This window comes from Cheilinus undulatus, linkage group 14, assembly GCF_018320785.1.
Source record: "Cheilinus undulatus linkage group 14, ASM1832078v1, whole genome shotgun sequence".
Classification (NCBI taxonomy): Eukaryota; Metazoa; Chordata; class Actinopteri; order Labriformes; family Labridae; genus Cheilinus; species Cheilinus undulatus.
In genome coordinates, this window is record NC_054878.1 from 48,574,808 (window position 1) to 48,602,118 (window position 27,311).

At 40.8% G+C, this 27,311-nt stretch overlaps 1 protein-coding gene across 1 annotated transcript; it reads left to right on the forward strand.

Annotated features, from left to right (window-relative positions):
- The first annotated feature begins 5,741 nt into the window (after positions 1-5,741).
- On the forward strand, positions 5,742-27,211 carry LOC121521773 (solute carrier family 35 member D3). Its single transcript, XM_041805936.1, has 4 exons — positions 5,742-6,192; positions 17,472-17,682; positions 23,280-23,437; positions 26,018-27,211. The coding sequence occupies exons 1-4, from the start codon at positions 5,968-5,970 to the stop codon at positions 26,750-26,752; spliced, it is 1,329 nt and encodes a 442-aa protein (XP_041661870.1). The 5' UTR covers positions 5,742-5,967; the 3' UTR covers positions 26,753-27,211.
- Positions 27,212-27,311: the final 100 nt, after the last annotated feature.

Sequence of the window (27,311 nt, forward strand, 5' to 3'; positions counted from 1 at the left end):
TGACTTAGACTTTTCAATCACCTTTGTGTCTTGGAGTGTTCTTTTGTCTTCATGGTGTAATAGTAGCCATGAGTGCTGGACCGTCCAGACACGGGTGTCTTTAAACTTCAATCACTGAGACACATTCACTGACCTCAGCTGATCCCCATTTCACTAACTGAGACTAAAAGCTCCAACTGTCTGGACCTGTTGGATTAGATCAGTCACTTTAACCCTCAGGCATCACTAGGGACATTTGTGACCGAAGCCAGATAAAGTTCCTGCCAGTCGGCATTCCGGTTGTTGAGAAAAATGGATACAAAGTCATTTTCTTCAAACTGATCATTTATCATTTTTTCTCATTTTATGCAAGTCCAACATTTAAACTACTCATCCGATGAAAACAGTAACACAAATGTAACATTTAAAAGCATTAATTTTGTGTTTGAAAATGCCCTGTTCTCTGAGTATCTGCGGGGAGATTGAGGGGAGGGGAAAGCAAAACTGTTGGGTGATAATTGGCCACTCTGCCTGCCATTGTTCCCAGTTTCGCCCATTGAGATGGACAATAACGAACACTGCATGGCTCAAACGCCACCCCTCCCCACATAACTACAGCTGTTTCTAGTTATCACCTTTATCAACAAGCCTCAACATGCACCCTGCAGCGAAGAAAAGTAGGAGGGACGAAGAAGAAGTTTGATGAAGGCGGATTTCCTATGGGAATATTTTGATGAGCGTCACCAGTCCGATTCAGGTGGACTTTATGTAAATGTGGCCCTGTTGTTCACGCCCATTACCTGGCCTGCCTGAAGGTAGAAGACGTCCTGAAACTTTGACTAGAAGTTAACATTCAAATCTTTGTAAAATATGCTCACATTAAGGTGTGTGATACACCATTCGAAAGCTTGGAATCTACACTTTCATAGTGTGTAAAAAACTCAAAAATGTCCTCGGACGACTTGCAGGACTTTTTACCAGCTTTGGTCACATTTATTGTCCATTTGGGCAAAAATGTTCCTCTTCCTCTGCTCACCATTGTGGCTGTGTTCGTGCACATGGTCTCATTTTTTGCAGCAAAGTTTCTTTCTAGGCAAATTTTTGAATTCAAATTTCAACTGCTCTAATAGATCAGGGGAACACTGTGAAACTAATTTACCACCCTTTAAAGCCTTTCAGGACAAAAATGTCCACCTTCAAAAAACTGCTATAAAAACTTAACAGATTCATATTTTTTCTGCTTTTTTTGCATAAATCTCTTAAACAACTTCAGCTGTGCTCAAAACTACCAAACATTCAATCATTTTGAGGATTTTAACCCTTTAAATGCCAGTTTGATTACTTTAGTCAATGTTTTTTATGAACAAAAGGTAAAAAATGTGATATCTTCATAAAACCAAATGTTGGATGGCTGGGCCGTTATTTCTAAATCCAGCTTGGATATGTCAATGATCAGCCAAAATATTGACTTTGATGCATTTTTAGTTTTTGTGTAGCATCTGATTTCAAATTCACTACCCTTTTGATTCATTAAGGACAAAAACATCCACTTCCAAAAACGGCGATAAAACTGGTTTACATTAATATTTTTGTCTGCTTTATTTGGTCAGATCTTTTGATCAACTTCAGTTCTGATCAAAACAACCATATATTGAATAATTTTGAAAATTTTAACCCTTTAAATGGTAGTTTATGATGGTCATATTTTTTCTAAAATAACACACAAAACAGTAATTATTTTCCAGATAACTAATGATGGAGGGGTAGGGGTGTGTTTTTAAATCAGTCCTGGGTGTGTCAAACATTAGCCAAAATACTGACTTTGATGCATTTTTAGTTTTTGTGTAGCATCTCATTTCAAATGTACTACCTTTTTGAGCCACTTGATGCTTTCCTAATGAATTAAAAGGGTAGTACGTTTTAAATTTGATGCTACACAAAAACTAAAAATGTATCAAAGTCAATATTTTGGCTAATCACTGACATAACCAAGCATTAGAAATAATGCTCCAGCCATCCAACATTTGGTTTGAGGAAGATATCACATTTTTTTTTCACTTTTTTTATAAAAAAAAACCAACATTGACTTTAAGTAATCAAACTGACATTTAAAGGGTTAAAATCCTCAAAATGATTGGATGTTTGGTAGTTTTGAGCACAGCTGAAGTTGTTTAAGAGATTTGTATAAAAAAACATAAAAATATGAATCTGTTAAGTTTTTATAGCATTTTTTTTGGAAGTGTACATTTTTGTCCTTCGTGGCTCTAAAGGGTAGTAAACTAAAGTGATGCCTGGGGGTTAAAGGTGAATATTTATGCAGCCACTTATTTCACATCACAGATTTTTATTTAATCCTTTCTTAGAGTAAGACACACTGGATTTGCTAAAATAAAGTCGCTGTAAACATAAACAGAATTTTTCCTTCTTCCTGACATTTTTAGATCATTTCAGTCTAAAATAATCAATCATGAATTATACAAATATTCCTCTAATCTAAATCCTTTCCTGGTGCTTTTACACATATTTGACTTGTACTGAGTGTTCTCCTCCCCTTCATCAGAGTCTCGATTATTTACTCATGAAAATGTTAATTTTCTGGTTCATTTTCATCCTGTTAAGCCTGAATCTAATCACGTTTTCTGTCACACTAATAAAGTCGATCTGAACTCAAATAATGGAAGAGACAGAAGAAGAAGACAGAAATATGACCTCAATTCTCTCCAGGACAAGTTCAGCTGAAGAGAAAATGTTTCTACAGTAATTTTGTTTTCATTTATTCTGATTGGGACTGCACAGCAGTTCAGTGGTTGGTGCTGTCACCTCACAGCCAGAAGGGTCCTGGTTTCACTCCCACTGAACAGGAAGTGGTTTCTCATGCTGTCCCTGTGCATGTGTGGGTTTTCTCTGGGAACTCCGGCTTCCTCCCACGGACCAAAAACATGCTGGTTAGGTTGAGTGGTGACACTAAATTGCCCATTGCTGTGAGTGCATCTGGTTGTTTCCTCTACATGTCAAGTTGTGACTTGCAAATTCACCACGCTATGAAATAATGACGTATAATTATGTAACATTACGACACATGAAGCAAATACTTGGAACTGCTTTCTGAGTAAACCACTTGGTGGAGTGACACAGTGCGCGCCTGTGGTAGTGCCGTAGTTACTTGGTGGTTCCGGCTTTGCAATTAGCTTTTAAACATCTCCATTTCATAATGTTCTATGATTATTTCATAGCGTGGTGAATGTGCAGGTCACAACTTGTCCATGAGAGCGTTTTGGAGTTGTTGGATTGTGTATTTGATGAGTTTGACCAGGAAAAGCCGGAATACCGTAAGACTCCATTAAGTTGGCACAGCAGCTCCGAACTCGGCAGCGCCGATATAAAAATAGCTTGTACGCACAACTAAAGGTAACAAACCTATTACTAAGACTATAGGGATTATGGCAATGGGCGAAATTGCCAAAATGTTGAAGCATCCCTTTAAGCTCTTTTCACACCACCGCGCGGTAACTACCCTGAAAACTGCCTCCCTGCCGGAGGAGTCCCCCGAAATGCTGAGCGTTTTTTAAAGCGGCTGCTGCCGCTGCAGTACGAGGCAGCAATGACGTAGAGGTGCTTCAGTGAACGTCACAGCAGAGCCCACCCACAAGCCCATCACACAACCCTCCCCAAAAACATGTAGAATACCTCACAATCTCTGAATATTAACATGTATAATGTACTATAAACGGAGGGAAAAATACGGTTCTGTCATCAAAATAATTCCCCCTCGAAAATACTTTTTAATGGTTGGTTCCACAGTTGTTCTTCTGGTTGTCTTTGTACGGCGGTAGAGCCGGGTTGTAGAGCTCAGGATGTTCTGACACCATTATGAACTCCTCCATGTTTGCTTTGACCCACGAAGTCTGCTATTTCCGGGTTCTCTCCCTCCTTCGATGTGATTGGCTGCCGGCATAATGTTGAACATGCTGAACTCCAAGCAGCAGGGCAAAATCTGTGCGCGTTCACATGGGCAGCAACCGCTTCGGGGTCCTACCACTGTGGTTAAAACCGTTTTCCGTCTGCCGCCCATCCCTCACTAAAATGACTGGAGGCGGGGAGTTGCCGCGCGGCGGTGTGAAAAGGGCTTTACTTTTCCAGCCTTGTGCTGCCTTGTCCCTACTTTTTTGAGAAGTGTTGCTACCATCTAATCCAAAATGAGCTAATATTTGGTAAAATGGTAAAATGTCTAGGTTTAACATCTGCTGAGATTTGATGATCATTGGCTTTGATTTTATTCACATTTTACGCAGCAACCCAACTTTTTTGGAATTAGGAAATAAGACCTTTTCCATTTTTGTGTTATGATTTCACACAAACGGAGAAGGAGCCTAAAGAATCAACTTAGAGTCGACTTTTCATTCAGTGGAAGAACATTTAGACAGAGGAGTGTCAACCTCCTCCTCCTTCTCCTCTCTCTCTCTCTCTCTCCCTCTCTTCCTCTCTCTCTCTCTTCCTCCTCTCTCTCTCTCTTCCTCCTCTCTCTCTCCTTCTCTCTCTCTCTCCTCTCTCTTTCTCTCTCCCCTCTCTCTCTCTCTCCCCCTCTCTCTCCCTCTCTCTCTTCCTCTCTCTCTCTCTCTACCTTTCTCTCTCTCCCTTTCTCTCTCTCTCTCTCTTTCCCTTTCTCTCCCTCTTTCTCTCCCTCTCTCTCTCCCCCTCTCTCCCTCTCCCTTTCTCTCTCTCCCTTTCTCTCTCTCTCCCTCTCTCTCTCCCTGTCTCTCTATCTCTCTCTCTCCCTCTCTCTCTCTCGCTCTCTCTCTCTCTCTCTCCCTCTCTCTCTCTCTCTCCCTTTCTCTCTCTCTCCCTCTCTCTCTCTCTCCTCCTCCTCCTCTCTCTCTCTCTCTCTCTCCCTCTCTCTCTCTCCCTCTTTCTCCCTTTCTCTCTCTCTCCCTCTCTCTCTCCCCCTCTCTCTCTCTATCCCTCTCCCTTTCTCTCTCTCCCTCTCTCTCTCCCTCTTCTCTCTCTGTCTCTCCCTCTCTCTCTCCCCCTCTCTCGCCCTCTTCTCTCTCTGTCTCTCCCTGTCTTCTCTCTCTCCTCTATCTGTCCCTCTCCTCTTGCTCTCTCCTCTCTCTCTCCCTCTCCTCTCTCTATCCCTCTCTCTCTCCCTCTCCTCTCCTCTCGCTCTCCCTCTCCTCTCTCTCTCTCTCTCTCTCTCCTCTCTCTCTCTCTCTTTCTCTCTCCTGCTCCTCTCTCTCTCTCGTTTCTCTCTCTCTCTCTCACTCTTCTCTCTCCTCTCTCTCTCTCTCTCTCTCTCTCTCTCTCTCTCTCTCTCTCTCTCTCTCTCACTCTCTGTCTGTCTCTCTCCCTCTCTCTCCTCCTCCTCCTCCTCTCTCTCTCTCTCTCTCTCTCTCTCTCTCCCTCTGCACTCATCTTTCACTCTCTCGTTCTCAGAGGACGACCTCCTCTTTACTGTACTCCTCCTGTACTTCTGCTGAGCTCCTACTGTACTCTGCTGCAGCTCAGCTCCCCAGGACTCCCTCCTTCCTCTCTTTTCTGTGTCTCCAAGTTAAGGAAGGTTTCTTTTTTTCCGGTTCTAAGCACAGAAAAGTCATGAGCGAAGTGTCCTGCTGATCCTTCTTTGTCTTCAGCATTCAAACAGAAAACCATGAGCGAGTTTTCGAGTTTTTCTCTCTTTGAAGCTGAAATGGTGCTTTAGCCAGGGAGAAAGGGATTTCCTCTCTCTCTCCATCTCGTTTTTTTTACACCTTTAGGTCTCTTTTTGTTTAAAGTGACTTCATGCAGAGTGATCCCTCCTCTCAAAGCATCCAAGCGTGGCTTTCTGCAGCCTCACGTCCTTTTTCCTCCTCCAGCATCAGTGCGTCGCGGCTGTGCGTAAAATACAAGCCTCCCCCATCACTCCCGAGACCAGAGCTCTCCAAAGTGGGCCAGTAGTCGTTAACCTCCTGTGTGGCTTTTTTTTTCTTGAAAAGCGACCAACAGAGCAGCACCATGGATGTGTTTAAGAGCAGGCTGTTGGGGATTTCCGTGGCCGTTGCGCACGGAGTTTTCTCTGGCTCTTTGAACATTTTGCTGAAGTTTCTAATCAGTAATTATCACTTTAAGTTCCTGACGCTCATCCAGCTCCTCACCAGCAGCACCGCAGCGCTCACTCTGGAGATCCTCAGGAGACTGGGGAAGGTGAAGATCCCACCGTTCAGCGTGCAGCTATCCAAGGTAAGACCTCTCCTCAGCTACGGTACCCAGGGTGTCTGGAGCTGCACCTTAGTCTTTATCTCTGCAACATTTCACATGGAAAGGCTCAGATCATAAGAACATATCACTGGGCATCCTGATCTGCTGGCTTACAGCTCATACAGCCTCTTATTTTGAGGTGCAGTAGGTCTAATTTCACAGATGATGCCTTAGTCAAGAATTTGCACGCAAAAATCCTTTTCTAAATGAGGAAAAACCTTTAAATGGCCACTGTTTTTATTTCCAGTGATGCCATGCAGAAGTGAAGCTATTAGCTGTGTGATAAAGACAGAGGTGCTTGGTGCTTTCTAAACTTTGCAGTCATATTTAACCTCGCCAACAGACTGGAGATTTAAAGCATCAACCTGAGCCAAATCAAAGGGAAAAATGTCCACTCATTATGGATTTGGGTCTAAATAAGGTAACCTACATTCATAAATAAAAGAGAGAGGGAATCGTGCCCACAGTTAGGAGAGTAGACGCCTCCTCGTCTTTCTAATATAGCTAAAAGTGCCGGTTGGTGTTCCCACTTGATGATTGGCTGATTGACTGATTGACTGGTTAATTGACCAGCTGACAGTTTGGCTGAGTGGCTGATGGACTGATGGGATTCATTGACTTTACTGGCACAACTGTTAAATCAAAATCGTGACAGCCGATTGACAGAGGCGCCGTCCATGCAGCGTAGAAATGGTTTGACAAAGGCTGGGCTTACATTTCCTTCTCTGGTCGAGCTCCATGAAAATGTTCCATCCACACAGAAATCATGCAGGGAGATTCCTCGGCCGGTGTGGGTTGTTGCTCCTATAAACACAGATGATCTGCACAATCGTTTTCCAGCTAAACTCAGTCAGATTTCTAGGGGTCAGCGGGTCCTCCATGGATAAAGTGCGGGGAAAAGGTGCCATTTTCTCCATTTTTGAAACCTTTATAGTGGAGGATAGTTTTGTGATCCTGACCTGAATCTGTGACATAAAACTGAACTCGATATCCATTTTACAAAAGACGGCGTTTAAAGAAGTCAGGATTAAAAAAAAACAGCAAATTAGTGAAAATAGATAACTTGCAGTAAATATTAAGGTTTCAGTTTTTTATCAAATCTGGTGGGGCTGAAGTGAGCCGTGTTAATGTCGTCGACTAAAACTATAACTAAAACTATTCATCGACAGCCTTTTTCCCATAACAAAAACTAGACTGAAACTAACAGAAATAGATCTGTCATGACTAAATCCAACAAAACTAAGTTTAGTTAGGATGACTAAAATTAGACTAAAATGTAATGTAGTTTTTGTTGGACATTCAAAATCCATAACATTTCATCGACTAAAGCTAGACTAACATGTTTTGAGTTTTTGGCGACTAAACTAGACTAAAATGTTTTGAGTTTTTGTCGACTAAAACTAGACTAATATGTTTTGAGTTTTTGGCGACTAAACTAGACTAAAATGTTTTGAGTTTTTGTCGACTAAAACTAGACTAATATGTTTTGAGTTTTTGGCGACTAAACTAGACTAAAATGTTTTGAGTTTTTGGCGACTAAACTAGACTAAAATGTTTTGAGTTTTGGTCAACTAAAACTAGACTAAAATGTTTTGAGTTTTTGTCGACTAGAATTAGACTAAAATGTTTTGTTTTTTTGTTGACTAAAACTAGACTAAAATGTTTTGAGTTTTGGTCGACTAAAACTAGACTAAAGTGTTTTGAGTTTTTGGCGACTAAAACTAGACTAACATGTTTTGAGTTTTTGGCGACTAAAACTAGACTAACATGTTTTGAGTTTTTGTTGACTAAAACTAGACTAAAATGTTTTGAGTTTTGGTCGACTAAAACTAGACTAAAATGTTTTGAGTTTTGGTCGACTAAAACTAGACTAAAGTGTTTTGAGTTTTTGGCGACTAAAACTAGACTAAAATGTTTTGTTTTTTTTGTTGACTAAAACTAGACTAAAATGTTTTGAGTTTTGGTCGACTAAAACTAGACTAAAGTGTTTTGAGTTTTTGTCGACTAAAACTAGACTAACATGTTTTGAGTTTTGGTCGACTAAAACTAGACTAAAATGTTTTGAGTTTTGGTCGACTAAAACTAGACTAAAGTGTTTTGAGTTTTTGTCGACTAAAACTAGACTAAAGTGTTTTGAGTTTTTGTCGACTAAAACTATACTAAAACCAAAAAGGATAGAAATGACTAAAATGTGACTAAAACTGACAGACATTTCATCTAAAGACTAAGACTAGAATTAAAAAATAGCTGCCAAAATTAACACTGATAGTGAGAGAATATTTCTCTGTTTTCACACCATGGTGGGAAATAAGCTCAAGCCTACACCTTCAATCCTACAAGCCTTTATTTTTATATTATACCTTATTAAAATCAACAGGCTAAAAAAAGTCTGTGTGGAAACAGTCTGCAAGCCTAGGTGCTTGATTTTATACACCTGTGGCCATGGACGTTATTGGAACACCTGATTTCAATTATTTGGATGGGTGAGTGAATTCTCTTGGCAATATAGTGTATCTTAGCATGTTTTTTTTTTTGGAGTAGCTTTTTAACAGCTTTTATATATATATATATATATATATATATATATATATATATGTATATATTTACATAGTGCTCTTCATGTCATTGAATAGCGACAATAGTTTCGCAGCAGTGAAGGAGTTTCTGATGTTTTCTTGGGGTAAATCCAGATTTATTATCTCAAGAGATCACGATTAATTCAGAGTTCATGAATTAACTGAAGAACCAAAAGACATTCATTATTACTGGGAGAGCTGAATAATTAAAAGGTGTGAGTAGACTTCAGTAATCTGTGATCCTATTTAAACTCAGGTTAATTTCTGTGTTGTCTCTAAAAATAACCCGTCCCTCCAGGACTCACTTCAGTGACCCATAAAAGAGAGGCAGCTAAAGCTACCTAAACATCCCATCCCTTCTTTATAGTGTAGGATGATGAACAGCTCAGAGGATCCTGTGGAAATTAAACTACTCTGCACAGGGTCAAATGTCATACAGACTGACATGAAGACGGGTCAGAAGCAACACTGCCTCCAGTGGCTGAAATCAGAATCACTGCAGCAGTGACTTAGCTCCAATCACTGCCTTTGTCTAATTCCACGTACTACCACCACTTACTGACTCACAGGTGAACAGTCAGGCATCTCCACATCCTGGGACTTTAACATTGTCATATTTAGGGTCTCTGCTTTATTGCTGAGTCAGCAACACACTTTAAAAAAAGCAATAAAATAGATTTCTACAACAATAAACATGCATTCATTTGTAGTTCAACTGCGTGGTTATTAGAATCTTACTCTGCAACATTCTTTTATTTCTACACTGCTCGCTGTCTGCTGGCAGGCTCCACAATGCATTGTGGGGACCAGTGTGCATCTTAGCCATACTTTTAGAGGAGCCGTCCCAACAAAGGCCCACATGAAAACAAGAGACACACTGCAGTAGAAAATAAAATAAACTTTCAGTGTGTCACTGATAAAACTCTGAAGAAATACAGGGCCTTTAAACAAGTATTCACCCTCTTGGATGTTTCAGCTTTTATTGATTTCATAAATCAATCATGGTCAATATGATTTAGCTTTTCTGACAGAAAACCCTCTTTAAAGTCAATGTGAAAAGATTTCTACAAAGTAATGTGAATGAAATAGAGTCACCTCTGACTGCAAACACAGCTCTGAGTCTGTGTGGATGGGTCTCATACTGATTCATCAGTGTTCTTTTGTCTTCATGGTGGAATGATAGCCAGGAATACTGATTTACTATAAGACTAGTAGCACTGATTATCTGGAGCTCTGTTGAATTAGGTCAGCCACTTTAAAGGAGGTGAATATTTATGCAGTTATACATTTTTATTGAACTGACATTATTTAGTATCCGTGGATCATCCATATCAGTCTGATGAGATCTAACTGGACTCTCAGAGTTGGGTTTGTCTTGTTTGGAGGTCTAGGAGGGACAGAAAGGATTATTTAACTCAGGGGTGTCAAACTCAGTCACAGCAGGGGCCGGATTCTGAATTTAGATCAACCTGAGGACCTACCAGGGTCAACATTTAACCAGAAACTGTCGACATAATTTTCACCACTAATGAAATATGGAAAAAAGAACTGATGATGGATGATTTTGACATTAAAAAAAGTCAAAATTATACATTTAAAGTCTCAAAATTTGAAATAAAAAGACAAACGTATTAGTTAGAAAGGTCAAAGCACGGAATTAAAATTCAAAATTAAGATTTTAAAAGGCAAAAATATTAAATAGAAATTTGAAATCACAAGTTCTGTAGGTCAAAATATAAGAAAACACAAGTTTTAAACATCAAAATACCAAATAAAAGTTGAAATCATGAGTTAAAAAGGAACTAGAAAAGCACAAGCGCAGATCTCCACCATAAGCCATATTTCCCGATAGTGAAGAAAACTTTGAAAAATTCCTGGATCCGTCCACATGAACCCCCACCACGGCATTCGCCGATTACTCCCTCCCTGGCCGGGCGAAAACACAGTGAGGCATAGCACTGGTTTTACTATGCGTGGTCTGTCATGGTGGGAGCATTGCCTGCCGGTGCCAACAGATTCACTGACAGTCTCACCCATGGTCTCACTGGACGACTGGAAGTCATGTCAGAGGGTGAATATTCCTCTATTCCTCCCAGCATTGTGAGTATTCTCGCTACAATTCTGTCTTTCTCTCTGTTACGCTCCGACTCGTCTCCTCAACCGGGCATGCGTCTTTCAAACTCTATAAACTCCAAAACTTTGAATAGAAACACACCCAAAAATGCTGCTGGGATTGAAGTTACTCATGTCCGCCACCTCCTGGTGTAAAGTGGTAACAGCGCAGACCTCCGCCATTAGCCCTATCTCCCAATAGAACAGAATCCTTTAAAAAATTCCTGGATTCAGATGCTGATCTGGATCAGTCCCAAAATCTAATCAGTTTTTCCTTATGCCATTTCTGACATTTCCTGAAAATTTCATCAAAATCGGTCCACAACCTTTCGAGTTATGTTGCTAACAATCTAACAAACAAACCCTCCTGATCACATGACCTCCTTGGCGGACGTAAAGAAAGAGATAAAAGCCTAAACGATACGTTTAATGGTCAAAATATGGGATTCAATTTTCAGTCATGAGTTTAAAAGGTAAAAATAAGAGATAAAATTCAAATCACGGGTTTTAAATTTTTGACTGAGTTTTTAGGGACCAAAATGTGGGATAAAATTCAAAATTAAATTTTTAAAATGTTGTTCTAAAAGATTAAAATATAAAATGAAAAGCCAAAATCATAAGTTTAAGTGCTAATTTTGAGATGCGAAATTGAAAATTTGACATGAAAACAAAAATTAATTTTATTTTCCCACCATCTTGGCTTCTTAATTAATCATTTTTCTCTTTCCTCTTTTTTCAATTTGGATGACAGGGGTATTTCAAACCTACAAGGTAAAATTTACATTTTAATTTAAGAGGAAATCTGCAGACCTCATACTGGTGAGCCACTTATAATAAAAACATGATATGACCTGTCGGACCAGGTATAACTATATCACAGGCCGGATTTGGCCCCCGGGCCTTGAGTTTGACACCCCTGATTTAACTCCTTATGTCTCATTGATGAATGAAGATGGTTTTTAAATTAAGGAAACTGGACTAAAAGGTGAAGCTTGTTTTTGAGTTCACTACTACTGAGAATAACCCTAACAGATCCCCAGACGTTGTTTTAACTTGTTGAGGGATATCGGGGATACGTATGATATAAAACCGTCACAAAAACAAAGCCCCCAGGACCCAAAGGGAGAAGAAAAAGTGACACACTGCCATCAAAAATCAACTTATTACCTCCGCCAAGGAGGTCATGTGATCGGGTGGGTTTGTTAGATTGTCAGCAACATAACTCAAAAAGTTGACGGATTTTGATGAAATTTTCAGGAAATGTCAGGGGGAGGGAGTAATCACCCCCATGGTGGGGGTACATGTGGACGGATCCAGGAATTTTTCAAAGTTTTCTTCACTATTGGGAAATATGGCTTATGGTGGAGATTTGTGCTTCTGAGTGCTTTTCTAGTATTTAAATTGTTTTACTAATAAAACCCTAAAAAGGCCCGCGCATGCTTTTCTTATCAAAATACCTTTGTAAAAACTACTTTATCATGGTTTTAGTCAAAATTTGCTTGGAAACCAATGATATTAAACATTAACCTTGCATAGCAGATGGATTCTCCCGTTTCCTTGTTTCTCACTGGTGACTCCATCTTGTAAAGCTCACATCTAGGTTAGAAAGTGACAGGACCAATCAGCGATGAGGGGCAGTACTTTCTGGTGCAGCAGAGTCGTGAAGTAAGCGAGCAGAAACAAGAGGCCGGTGCAGTTATGGCCAAAGAGATCAGCGTGGATGCTGCTGAAGCGCCAGTTTTATCAGAACTTGACCACATTTCTTCATTAAGAGAAGAACGAAGAACAGCAGTGAGCTGTTTTCTTTTCAAAAACAACAAAAGTCGAGTACTGACATGTCTACAGTTGCCATGGTTACCGTTATGAAGTTCTCTATGGAGTTTACTCCTCAGTCGTGCTACGTCACGTGTTTTGTTGCTCTGATTGGCCCGTAAAGATGCGACAGACAGAACGTTCATCCAATCACACTCTGAGTTTTTTATCAAAGGCTCTGCCCTTTCCCAAACGCCGTCTATGAGAGGTTTACCAGATGGATGTGTGAAACATCACAGGTTAATAAAACACCCTTTAACACCAAAGACAGACGTCTCAGCTCCATCATGTTTTGACCCAGTCAGACTGACTCTACATGTTCCTCTATATCACATATTTGCCTCATGATAAATTCAGATCTCGCTATGCTGGCGTAAAAAGGCTCTGATGTTGTGGCTTGTCCAGTAAATCTCTGAGACTTTTTCACCCCAAGATTGTAAAATCTGGTGCTTCGCCATGGCTGCATACAAGCTAATGCTAAAGCTTGGGTGTTGGCCTAAGATCCATTTTCCCTGGTCTATCATCCTGTTAAGGTGAATCTGTTTGGTAAGCTTTAGCGCCCAAAGCTACAGGGTGAAAGCACAGGAGTTATGGCATCTTTGACTGAGATGTATGACTCAGCATACAGGACTCAGACCCTAGTCTTCTGTGAAAAAGACCCACAAAGACGTCATTAGCACCGTTTTCCTCAGCTGATTTCCCACATGACCTGAGAATCAAAGATCTTCATGATTGGGTTAACATTGGAGGAAATAACATCATGTTTATGAGAGTCCTACAGGCATGACAAAGGCTCAATATTCAATGAATAAACAATGAACAGGCTCCAGTTTCCACTGGCAATCAGTGCTGAATGCGAAACCCTGCTGTGTACGTCAGGTCAGGAACCAGTACCTCAGCCTCGCTCTGGCTTAGACCAGACCACAACCACGTATGGTGAGAATGAGGTGCATAAAACCTGCAGTTCATCCAGTTTCAAGAGACCAAGAGTCCACATTAGGTCCCAGATTATAATCTCTGAAGTAGACAAACCTGCTCTACATCTCTCTTCAATTCTTATGGAAGGAATACTTCATAAAAGGCCAAAAAAAAAATGGTGCATTTCAGTGTTTCTAGCCCTACAAATTAAGACTTGTACTCATTATTTGTAGCAATATTATGATCTGGAGAAATCTTTGCGAGCAAGAGACAAGGCTGAATGGGCCCTCAGGGGCCACTGCAATAAAAACAGGCATGATTCTGGACTGAAATCACTGCATGGGCTCAGGATCATTCCAGAAATCATCGTCTGTCAACACAGTTGGCCGGTCCATCCACCAATGACAGTTAAAGCTGGATCATGGAGAGAAGAAGCCAGATGTGAACAGGATCCAGGACCACCAAGGTCCGTCTTCTCTGGACCAAAGCTCATTTAACATGGACTGAGGAAACATGGAAAACTGTTCTGTGGTCAGAGGAAAGATGGAAAACTGTTCTGTGGCCAGAGGAAACATGGAAAACTGTTCTGTGGTCAGGGGAAACATGGAAAACTGTTCTGTGGTCAGAGGAAACATGGAAAACTGTTCTGTGGTCAGGGGAAACATGGAAAACTGTTCTGTGGTCAGAGGAAAGATGGAAAACTGTTCTGTGGCCAGAGGAAACATGGAAAACTGTTCTGTGGTCAGGGGAAACATGGAAAACTGTTCTGTGGTCAGGGGAAACATGGAAAACTGTTCTGTGGTCAGAGGAAACATGGAAAACTGTTCTGTGGTCAGGGGAAACATGGAAAACTGTTCTGTGGTCAGAGGAACCTGAAAGGCTGCGTCTCTGGTGGTATGGGGTTTCAATGCTGAACAGCAGAGAGAGCTTTTAGAGACACATATGCTCCCATCCAGACGACGTCTCTATCTGGGTTTCTATTACAGTTTTTCACCAAATAAAAGTGATATTTCTTAAATTTTAAGTACAATTGTTCTTTGAATGCGTTTCCATTGGTGGGAGTTTTGGGCGTAGGCCTTGCTATTCTCCTAAAATCTCATCTGGCGTGAATCCGCTGCAGGGAAGCTTGACGCTCAAAACCTGTTGCGTGTCGGTACGGTTTTGGTTACGTCTACGGCGGTTGCCTTGATCATTTTGAACAAAAGACGAAAGCAACAGATGACAGTTCAGAGGTAAAGTCCATATGTAACGCAGAAGCCATGAATAAGGGTAGAAGTATGATGTTAAGAAAAGTCTCGTCTCTTCTTCTGTCTACACGTACTGCGCCATGTTGTCTCAGAGTGACTGGTCATGTGACACCGTACGTCACGTCCCGTGACTTGTAAATGCAGAAAAAGTGTTTCCATTACACTTTTGCGATATATTTCTATAACGAAACGCCTGAAAAACCTCCTCATGAAAGGGAAAAAACTTTTTAGTGAAATTGTAGGTTTGTTTGAAATACACGTGTTCCCATTACCAGTTTTTGTTGCGCTATTTCGATTTTGCGCATTTCTAAGTGTAATGGAAACCCAGCTTCTGTCAGGGAAGGCCTGGACTATTTCAGCAAGACAATGCTAAACATCATACCACATCCATCACAGCAGCATGGCTTCACAGGAGAAGAGTCCAGGTGCTGAACTGGTCTGCCTCAAGTCCAGACTTTTCACCAATAGAAAACATTTGGAGCATGAGAAAAGGAAGACGACCCAGGGCTGCAGCTAGAATCCAACATCAGATAAGAATGGGACAACATTCCTCTCCCAGTAACTGGTACAGAATGTTGTTAAAAGAAGAGGGGATGCTACACAGTTGTGGCCCCGTTCCTACTTTTTTGAGATGTGTTGCTGCCATCAAATTCAAAATGATCTCATATTTTTCCTGAAATGGTGAAATGTCTGATGTCATCTGATATGTTTTTCTGTTCTATTGTGACTCCAGTATGGGTTTATGAAATGTGCACATCTTTGACTTCTGTGTTTATTTACATTTTACACAGCGTCCCAACTTTTTTGGAGTAGGAGCTGTAACACACCTTCCTCATGCATTTTCATCCCCATCCCAAATGTCCAGCTATTTTTGCCACTTAAACACCATTTCAGCCACTTTTAAATCCCCTTTCACCACTTAATATGCCCATTTTTGCCTTTTTGCCACTATTTTCTTATTTTTTAACCCATTTCTGCTACTTTTAAAATCTAATTTCACCACCTTTCCCGCCATTTTTTGCTGTTATTAACCAATTTTAGCTATTTATAACATATTTTAACTCTGTTTTTAAATAGCCAACTTCAGGTACAGCGGGGGTCCTCGGTCACTGGCACCCTTATTTCAGGGGTCGCGGCTGAAAAGTTTGAGAACCCCTGCCCTAGGGATCATAAAGGTTTCATTCGCTAATCATCAACTGGTGGCCCGGGGGCCAAATCAGGCCCCCCATATCTTCCTGTCTGGCCCCCAGAAGATCTTTTAATTCAGAAAAGCAGGAAAAGAAGATGCTGTGGTTTTAAGAGTATCTTTTGGCTTTAAATGTCTGCAGCTGTTAAATCCACCCCAGAAGCAAGTAATATTCAAATAGTTTTAGAACGACTTCACATTTGATCTGTTTTTACAGAAATTCACTTGTCAGCCATTATTAGCAGTTATTAAAAAATGTTTTAAAACTGGCAAAAATGGCCAGATAAAGTGGTGTAAAGGGGTTAGAGAGTGGCAAAAATGGGCAATAAGCATCCAAAAGGGTTGTGGAGTGGCACAAAGGGGCAAAACCTTGCAGGAAAAGTGGTGAAAAGAGGTTAAAATTTGGCAAAACATTAGTATAAAAGGAAAAAAGGGGCAAACAGTATATCAAAAATGGGTTGAAAGTGGCAAAAATGGTGAAAAAAGTCATGAAAAGTGGCTGTAGTAGACAAAAAGAGGCAAAATGGATAGAGGAAGGTTAAAACAGGCAAGAAAAGTGGTTTAAAGAAGTTAAAAAGTGGCAAAAAATTGGGATAAAGAGGCAAAAAGTGGCAAAATGGTGCAAAAATAGCCAATGGCAAAGGCAACAAAGTGGGTTAAAAAGTGATTAAAAAAGCAAAAAGTGGCAAAAATGGGTTAAAAATGGCACAAAATGATGCAGAAACGGCAGAATGAAGCAGTGAAGTAGTGAAAAGTGTGAAACACCATATTGGTGCTAAATCATAATCATGAGGCCCATTCTCTGGGATTTTCAGGAGCCCAGTCAATTCTGTGGGCATGCCTGTCTCCTTGTGGTCTACGGCATTATAGATCAGGATAGATCTCACTGGTAATGCCCAAAAATGTCCAATAAAATAACACGTTAACCAGAACAAAATATTGATTTAATTTTTCTTTATTTGGAAGTCCGGCCCCCAGAGTCAAGACTAAATCTGGCCCTTGTGCACATGGACTTGATGACCCCTGGTTTAATTCATTTAGCTTCTGCTAGATCCAGAACCCACACCTCTGAGTATCTCTCCGTACACGAGGCCAGGATTGACCCAAAGAGCATGAGATTCAGTGTGAACCCTGACAGCACCCTGTAAGAGCCGTGTTTGCAAATCTGGGCAGAGCTGATTGTGGACATTCTGTCATTGAGGTTGGCCTGGACTGTAAACGCTGTGTACATGTAAGTCAGATCGTCACGTGAGGGCAGGTCCTCTCTCGTTTGGGGACATCGAGCCGGTCCCACCGGGTTGGATGCAGTTATTGCTGTTAAGGTCGGCGTTTGTCTCCAGAGAGTGAATGTAAGCTGCTCCACTGTCCTCTGAAAGCTTTCTGTGTTTGCTCCTCTCTCTCTCTCTGCAGGAGTTTGCCTCCGTGTGCATCCTCTCCACGCTACAGTCCACTCTCACCCTGTGGTCTCTGCGCGGCCTCAGCCTGCCCATGTACGTCGTCTTCAAGCGCTGCCTGCCGCTCTTCACGCTCAGCATCGGCGTGTGCATGCTGAGGAACGGCATCCCGTCCATCGGCGTAGCGACCGCCGTGCTCATCACCACCGGGGGAGCCGCACTAGCTGGTAACATGTCTTTGCTTTTCCATGATAGTCCTGCAGTCACGTGATCCTGACTACGAGGAAAAGTCAGACGGGGGTTCAAGAGGGGAAGAAAACTTGTTAGTAATCAGTGTGAGTGTAGTAAAGTTAGTCCTTTAAAGCTCTAGAGCAGTGGTTTTCAAACTTTTTTCACCCAAGGCACACCTAAGGTTAAGCCGAAATCTCAAGGCACGCCACATTTAAATCGATACAAAACAGACTTTAAATAAAGTTACAGTCAAAGTGGCTTATAAGGAGAGATAAAGGGGAGGGCTTTCTGGGGCCCAGCCAACTGGGGGATCATGGAGATGGCAAGAGTGGGCAAAAGGTGGCAAAAATAGGTTAAAGGTGATGAAAAAACATGGCAAAAATGGGCAAAAAGTGGCTAAACAAAGTCAGAAATGGGCAAAAACTGGTAAAAAGTGGCAAACCAATGGGTTAAATTGGAAAAACTTGTTGAAAGTGTCAAAATAGTGGCAATAATGAGTTATAATTGGCCTAAAAGGATTAACTGTGTAAAAGGTGGTAAAATGGGATAAAAGTGGGCAAAAACGTGGTCAAAGGCAAAAGAGGACAAAAAGTGGCAAAAAGGTGGCAAAATAAATCACAAGTGGCAGAAAAGTGGCTAAAAGGGTTAAAGTTACTACAAGGTGGTAAGAAAGGGTTAAAAGTGATGGGAGAAAATGGCAAAAAATGGCCAAACAATAGCAAAATTATGCAAGAAGTGGCAAAATGTGGCAAAAATGGGTTCAATGTGGCAGAAAGTTCCAAAAAAGGTAGCAAAAATGGGTCAAAAGTAGTAATAGGAAGTGGCAAAAATGGGTAGAAAAATTGTTTAACTTGGTTAAAAATAGCACAAATTGGGGAGCAGGTGGCCTCGTGGTTAAAGGCGCTCCCCGTGTACGCGGGCAGCCCGGGTTCGAATCCGGCCTGAGGCCCTTCACCGCATGTCTCTCCCCCACTCTCGACTCTGTCTCCGACTCTGTCCCCTGTCCTCCTCTATCTAATAAAGGCACAGAAATGCCCAAAAATAAATCTTAAAAAAAATAGCACAAATTAATCACTTTAACACCTATTCAACCCAGTAATAGCTTGCTATGCTTTTCAGCTCTTATTGAGGTAACTGTTAGCCAGGATGCTAGCACCAATGCTACTGATCCAACACACACACAGTAGTGAAAAGTGGAAAGAAAAATCGGAGAAATCACGCTCTAAAACAACAATAACTCCATAACGTGACATTACTTGCAGAAAAAAAACTATTTTTCTGCTACACTAAAGTTGCAGTAACTTTCCACATGTTTTCACTTCTGTTTATTGCTTAAAAAAATCCATACTTTTCTAACCTTGATATCATTTATGTCTTATTTTATGGGGAGGGAGAAAATAAAGCACTTGATTTCCTGTTGTACCGTGCAGGATAAAATGAAAACACATTCTGAGTTACACATCATTTTAGATTCTTTCTAGAAATCCAAGCTGCTTTTCTTTGAATGTGAAGCTGGTGAACACTTCCTGTAGAGATCCTTTAATCATCTTTCCAGCAGTAAAATTTCCTCTTCCATTACTGTTAATGTTCCTGAGCTCATTTACAAAAATACTATGGATAATCCATTTCCTTAATCAATCTTCTCTGCTGCGTCTCTCAGCGTTTCTCAGACACGGTGGGGGTCCAAACATGAAATCATTCTGAGTTTAATCTGGGAGATAATCGCCTTCCACACTCGTGGATTAATCAAGTGTGAAACAGTCATTTTGACAACCTTGTGCACGTACGCTGCACTCAAATTCATTCTTAAATACATTTTGCTTCCAGCTGCTGATGGTAAAAGAAAATCTGCAGATGTTTTCATGCCTCCCACACCCAACCCTTTTACCTTTTTATTGATTTTATAAATCAATCATGATCAATAGAATTTAACAAAAACCTCTTTAACCTCTTAAGACCCTGCATGCACATATGAGGACATTACATCTGATCTTTCCTACAACACAGCAGTCATTTCTGCTGTTAGAATTTTGGCGATATTTGTCCAGATTGCCACCAAAGTTTAAGTCATTTGCTTCAAATAATAGGAGAATATGCTGTTTGGAGATTTCAGGGAATTTTCTTGGAAATTTTCAAGCATTTTGTTGGGAATTTAGGGAAAATGTTTTATATTTTGGAAAATCTGATTGGAAGTTTTGGGGGAATTAGCTTTGGATTTGCTTTTGGTATTTTCATGGGAATATGGTCAAATTTGGGGGATGTTTGGGAAATTTATTTGGAAATTTTCAAGGCTTTTCATGGACATTAGGAAATGTATTTTCATTTTTTGGGGGAATTTAGAGGTGGGCATATTTCCTTAAAATGCTTACAAATTTCCATGAAAATTTGAAAGAATTTGTTTGAATCTTTCATGAAATTTTGGATAATTTTTTAATTTTTTTTTTTTACGGAATTAGCTATGAAATTCTTTAGGAACTAACGCAGCTTTTTTGAGAACTTTTTTACTGGGATGTTTAGGCTTTATGATGAAGTTATACTGAAATGTTTGAGGACTTCAAAGACATTTTAAGGTACTTTTATGGAATACCTTAGAAATATGTTCAGGATTTTCCACAGAAATTTCAGGTAATTTCTTTGAAATTTTAGGGAATTTGTGTAGAATTTGGTTGAGGACATTTTCAAGGAATTCCCATCCAAAGACCAGGCTAATGTTTTCATTTATCAGGTCCTGCTGATCCCAAATAAGTGGGAGAAACTAAAGGACGCCAAAGTGAAACAGATTTCTACAGAGTAATGTCAGTTAAATAAAAATCTGTCATGTGAAATAAGTGACCAACCTAATTCAACAGAGGTCCAGATGATCGGTGCTAGAAGTCTCACAGTTGGTGAAACAAGGCTACCATTACACCATGAAGACAAAAGAACACTCAGAGAGAAGGTTAATGAAAAGTCTAAGTCAGGGGATGGAGAGGGAAACATCTCCAAGTCTCTGAACATCCCCCAGAGTTCAGTTAAATCCATCATGAAGAAATGAAGGAATATGTCACATGTGTAAATCTGCCTAGATCAGACCGTCCTCACACACTGAGTGGGCGTGCAAGAAGGAGACTAGTGAGAGAGGACACCAAGACACCTATGACTACTCTGAAGGAGCTCCAAGCTTCAGCAGCTGAGATGGAGAGACTCTGCAGACAACAACTGTTGGCCGGGTTCTTCACCAGTCAGAGCTTTATGGGAGAGTGGCAAAGAGAAAGACACTGTTGAAGAAAACTCAGATTCAATCTGGACTAGAGTTCACCAGAAGGACTATGGGAGACTCCATGGTCAAGAGGAAGAAGGTTCTTTGGTCTGATGAGACCAGAATGGAGCTTTGAGACCATCAGACACCACCATCCCCACTGTGGAGCACGGTGGTGGCAGCATCATGCTGTGGGGATGCTTCTCAGCAGCTGGCCCTGGAAGGCTTGTGTCCAGATGTCCTGACCAAGACCTAGCCCCACAGACTCAGAGCTGTGGGGGGAAATATTTATGCAGTCACACATTTTACATCACAGATTTTTATTTACTTGACCTTACTTTGTAGAAATCTGTTTCCACTTTGACATTAAAGAGGGTTTTTCTGCATTATAGATCATGATTGATGGTGTATGAAAGTCTTCTGAGCTTAGGCATATTTCATGAAGAACCTGGCATAATACATGGTAGAAGTGAATGCAAAGAGGCTTAAATACAGGCTGTCAATGAAGCGTAGATGTGGAAGTAGGAAGAGGATCGCTGCCGGTTACATCATAGGACCTCTAATGTGTTTTTGCATGCTGCACTTGGTCCATATCAATCATATCCGTGTTGAAAACTGCAGCTCTCTAGTCTTCTCATCTTTGAGAAGCTGTGTCAGTTTCCCTCTGTTTTGTATCTGGTCTGGAGTGTTTACTCCGTCTCAGCTTCATTGTACTCCTCCAGCCCACATGCAGCCTCGGCTCAGGATTAATTCTCCATCTTTCTGTTTCGTTCTCCTCCTACTCCTCTGTCTGACTTCATTCATCTACTCTCCTCCTTCCTCTTCTTTCCCCTCTGAAAACTCCCACACTCTTCCCATCTCTCTTTCTCCTGCTTTCTAGTCTATTTTTAAGTGTTCCTCTTTGATGTGTGCTGGAAAAATGTCAATATTACATCGTGAAAGTTAAGTCCAATGCATGTATTCAGTGTGTAAGTTAACCACGCCTCCATTTAGGCAAATGTTTAGTTAAAGCAGGGGTTCTCAACCTTTTCAGCCCAGGACCCCCAAAATAAAGGTGCCAGAGTCTGGGGACCCCCAAAATAAAGGTGCCAGAGTCTGGGGACCCCCAAAATAAAGGTGCCAGAGTCTGGGGACCCCCACTGTACCTGAAGGTGGCTAACACGCCCCTAGAATAGTCATGTGCAAACAAGGCTGCCCATTAGGGGGGAAATGGGAGAGCTTTCTGGGCCCAGCCAAACTGGGGGCCGGCAAAATCCTGGTCCATTGCAACGTTAAGCTGTGGTATTTTATATTTAACCTGAATAATAACCACTCTTACCAATGAAACACATTTTAATTCATTTGTGTAGTAAGTGGCCCTCTTAAAAATGTAAATTTTTTTGTTAAATTCAGAATTAAATTTGTTGAAAATAGCTAAAATGGGTTAATAATGGCAAAAAAAATGGTGGGAAATGTGGTGAAAACAGATTTTAAAAGTAGCAGCATTGGGTTAGAAATGCTAAATTTAAATAAAAGTGGCAAAAAATATATATATAAAAAAAAAACTGCAAAAATGGGTTAAAGTGGCAAAATGGGCGTATAAAACCATAAAAGGGGATTCAAAAGTGGCTGAAATGGCGTTAAAGTGGCAAGAATAGGTGGAAATTTGGTGAAATGGGATGAAAATTGAGATAAACTGGCAAAAATGGGTTAGCTGAGGCAGAAACTGGCAAAATGGGCATATCAAATTGTGAAATGTGGCTTAAAATGTGGTGAAAGGGGTTTTTAGTGGCAATAATGTGTGAACAGAGGGGATGATAGGCAGAGAGTTGCAAGATTTTACTTAGAAGTGGCAAAAACAGGCAGAAAAAGGTGGAAATGGTTTGAAATTGACAAGAAATGTGTTTTAAATCAAAAATGTGTTAAAATTAGGAAACTGGTGGTAAAAAAGTAATAGAAATGGGTTACAGTTAGGCAAAATAGATGTAAAGTGGCAACAGTGTAATTCAAAATGTTCTTTGTTTTCTTAAGGCAGCTAAGGACCCTCTCTCAGTGTCTCGCGACCCCAAATGGGGTCCCGACCCCAACTTTGAGAACCACTGAGTTAAAGGAACCCTAGCGTAGATGAGAAAGTCAAATAGAGAACAAATGCATTTCTCCAACTCAGCTTGGAATTGAAGGTCATGTCATGTGTGACTTTAGTAAAATTATAGCAGCACATGTGAAGTCCCAGGCACCAGGTACGGGATGTTTGGTTGTTTGTGGTAATCAGAACTATCAGGCCGACACTGAAGCCTGGCATCCTGATCTGCTGCTGTGGTGTGATTATTAGTATCAACTCCATCCTGAAGTTTGAATCTTGTCTGTCGTCTTCAGGTGCCGGAGATCTCACCGGGGATCCTTTTGGTTACGTCACGGGCGTTTTGGCGGTCATCATCCACGCCTCCTACCTGGTCCTGATCCAGAAAACCAGTCATGACAGTGAATATGGACCACTCACAGCGCAGTACGCCATCGCCATCATGGCCTCACCGGTATGGGACCTAAATAAAGTCATAGAGAGTGCACTAGGCTGGGGAAGGGTCCATCTTCTGCTCTTCTTTTATTATTTTTAACTTTCTCTTATTATTCTATAATTCTGCTGTTGAATCCCTGCTTCTGTCTCCTTGGCTTTTTCTCTTTCCCTTGGATTTCATTTGCTTTTTTCTTATTCTGCTTTGTTTTTTAATCCTCTGTAACAGTGACACTAATCATGTGGCTCATTTTTAATGGTTTGTGGCTCTTTCATGTCTTCATTTGAAATATTATTCCCCCAGAAAACCTTAAATATGAAAATTTTACCTCAGAAATTATCCATTGCAAGTAACATTAACCAGTTTGTTTCCCACACTTATACAGTAGGCTTTAGTAGTCAACCTCTATTTTATTTCCATTGCCCTGATTTTCAGCTGTTTACTACTTTAATCCCATTTTTACTGCTTCTAGACAGTTTTTGATACTTTCATCCATCTTTTTGCAATTTTTTTGCCCCTTTAGTCACTTTTTTTGACACTTTTTTGCCCATTTAAGCTGCCTTTTGCAATTAAATGCCACTAACTTCCTATTTTGCCCATTTTTTCCACCTTTTTTATGATTTTTGATCATTTTAGTCACTTATCATTTGTTTTTCTCCTTGTTTTTGCCACTTTTGGACCATTTTTGCAACCTGTAACTCATTTTTTTTTTGCCACTTTCTGCCCTCTTTTGCCACTTTTCTATCAGTGTTTGCCACTTTAAGCCCCTTTTGCCACTATATTTTGTCACTTTTCTCCCCTTTTTGACACTTTAATACTGCTTTATGCAATTTTTTTGCCCCTTTTGTCACCTTTTTTTGCCACTTTTCACCCATTTAAACTGCCTTTTGAAAATAAATACCACTTACTTTCCATTTTGCCACTCTTTCATGCTTTTTGCCCATCTGTCCCACCTTTCTTTCTGATTTTTGTCCAATTTAGTCACTTTTCACTCATTTTTCTCCATGTTTTTGCCACTTTTGGACCATTTTTTGCCACCAGTAACTCATTTTTTTGCCACTTTCTCCCTTTTTTGCCACTTTTCTCCTGCTTTTTGCAATTTTTTGCCCCTTTTTGCCTTTTCTTGCTCATTAAAGCTGCCTCTTGCAATTAAATGCCCATTTTTGTCCATTTTTCCAACCTTTTTTCTGATTTTTGCCCATTTTGGTCACTTTTCTCTCATTTATTTTCAACGTTTTCAACTTTGAACTCATTATTTTGGTCACTTCTCACCCATTTTTGCCAATTTCTCCCAGTGTTGGCTGCTTTTTCCACCGTTTTTGCCACCTTTAACTTATTCTAACTCTTGCTTTTCACCACTTAGATTGTGGCCATGCAAATGTATTTTTCAACAGTTTGGCTCTTTGGTTGAGCAGCGTTGAGTAACACTGCTCTATAACATCGTTTTTGGTAAAGTCTTACACTAAAGACTTCAATACAGGCTCTTTGTTTTTGCTAAAAACCACTATGATCTACTCAAACTCGATCACAGCAGGGGCCGGATCCTGATTTAAGGTTTAACCTGAGGGCCAAACAGGGTCCACATTTAACCAGAAACTGTCAACCTCAGTTTTGCCAGGAATTAATTATGGGGAAAAAATTAGCACTGATGATAAATGATTTTGAGAATTAAAAAAGTCAAAATGGTAAGTTAAAAGGCTTTGAATTGGAGATAAAAAAGTCAAACTCATTAGTTCAATAGGTCAAAACACAAAGTTAGATGTTAAGTAATGCTTTTGAAAACCAAATATATAAAAAAGAAAGTCACAGTCATGTTTTAAAGGCAAAGATATGACTTAGAATTTAAAATGGTGCACCTAAAAGGTCAAAATTATAAGTTGAAAAAGTCAAAATCATACATTTAAGATAGTAAAAATATGAGATAAAAAGTCAAAATAATAAATGTTAAAGGTCAAATTATGAAATTTAAGTCCAAATAATAGATTGAAGTCAGAATGATGCAATTGCAAAATTGAAAATATGAAATGAAAATACAAATAAATTTTTTTCCCCACATTTTTTTAAATCTTATTATTTTACCTTTTGTTGTTTTGTTTGTTTGTTTGTTTGTTTCCTTTTTGCTTTTTTATTTTATTTTTTATGACTTAAGGTTTTTTTTTATATCATCAAGATTAAGTTTACATTTTTATACTGGAGGAAATCTGCAGACCCCCTATTTTAGGTTCAGTTATAATAAGAATATGAAATGATCTTGTTGGCCGGGTATAACTGTTCCACAGGCCGGATTTGGCCCCCGGGCCTTGAGTTTGACGACCCCGATCTCCTACATGTGTGCATTTTAATACTTAAATGTTATTTAACGTACCTATAGCTGCCGAGAAGCATCCCCACAGCATGATGCTGCCACCAGCGTGCTCCACAGTGGGGATGGTGTGTTTGTGGTGATGTCAGTGCTGTTGTCTTGTCTGATGGTCACAGTAGTGTTTGGCATCAGTGATGTCTCTCTGTCCTTTCTGTTCTGGTTCCAAAGTCGACTTCTTGTCTCTTCCCTCATCTTTTGTCTCCTTCGTCCTCGCTGACTCTTCTCGTCTTCTGTCTCAGGTGCTTCTAGTGTGCTCCCTCATCTCCATGGACACCATCAACATGTGGTCGTACGAGGGCTGGAAGGACCCCCACATCACGGCCATCTTCGTCTTCTGCATCTTCATCGGCTGTGCTATGAACTTCACCACGCTGCACTGCACCTACATCAACTCTGCCGTCACCACCAGCTTCGTCGGGGTCGTGAAGAGCATCGCCACCATCACCGTCGGCATGCTGGCGTTCAACGACGTGGCACCTACGGGACTGTTCATCGGGGGTGTCGTGGTGAACACAGTCGGCTCCATTACCTACTGTGTGGTCAAGTACTATGAAACGAAGAAGAAGAGCTTATACGAGGACCTGGAGGAGTCTGGGAAAGATGGTGGTCTACCAGGGGAGCCTTACAGAGAGAAACCAGTGCTGAATGGTGACGGGCCTGATGACGGGGCTGGATCTGATCCAGGAAACCAGGACATGGAGGGGGTGCTGACCAGTGACAGTGCAGATCAGTTGGCACCGGCTGGCTTGGCAAACGGAGAGGTGTGGACAGGAGACAAGGAAGCAGGCATGACTTCTCGAGTCATGACCGAAAAGGAGGTGCTGGAGATGCAGAGAGAGCACATCCAGAAAGAGAACGCCACCCCCGGTCAGTCTGTTAGTGACAGCTATGTCGGGGTGTGGAGGTCCATTAGACATCTGCAGTTCATGAAGAAAGACCCTCTGATTGATAACATGGAGCAGCAGAGTCCGTGAGGGCTGGGCCGACACCTGGACAGTCCAGTCAAAAAATACGTGAATGAATTCAAACGTCTTAAACATGCTGAGGACATTACCGGAGAAGAATAGGACACATGCAGAATAGAAACAACAAACTGTCCATCGGGAACCTCTTTAAGTCCTGATAGAAGAGCTGGACAAAAGCTTGTTGGATACACTGGTCATGTTTGCTGCTGTCGCTGTGATACCTCAATGAAACCCCAGGCTTTTGTGCTAAAAGTTTTATTTCATCACGGAGCTTTGAGTGCAACAAGCACGCTCTTGGTTTTGTTCAAAGCAGGGAACACAAAGTTATGTTCTTTTTTATGCCTGAGAATAAAAAAGAGGTGTCTTTTGGTAAAAAAAAAAGATGAGGAGTTTTGGGAGAGGCTGCCTGAGAGTGATAAATTCTGCCTCCCGTTTGCTTCAGCTCCGAGGCGTCCGGTGGGGGACAGGCTCGCCCCGGTGCAGCATGATTGGCTCTGGTTTGTGTCCTCCCTGAAGAGTGCATCCTTTGCAAATATGACTTTACATCAGGGACTGCAATGACAACTTT

Coding starts and splice junctions, on each gene's coding strand:
- LOC121521773 (XM_041805936.1), top strand. CDS start 5,968: ATGGATGTGTTTAAGAGCAGGCTGTTGGGGATTTCCGTGGCCGTTGCG. Junction 6,193..17,471: donor TCAGCGTGCAGCTATCCAAG/GTAAGACCTCTC, acceptor CTCTCTCTGCAG/GAGTTTGCCTCCGTGTGCAT. Junction 17,683..23,279: donor CGGGGGAGCCGCACTAGCTG/GTAACATGTCTT, acceptor TGTCGTCTTCAG/GTGCCGGAGATCTCACCGGG.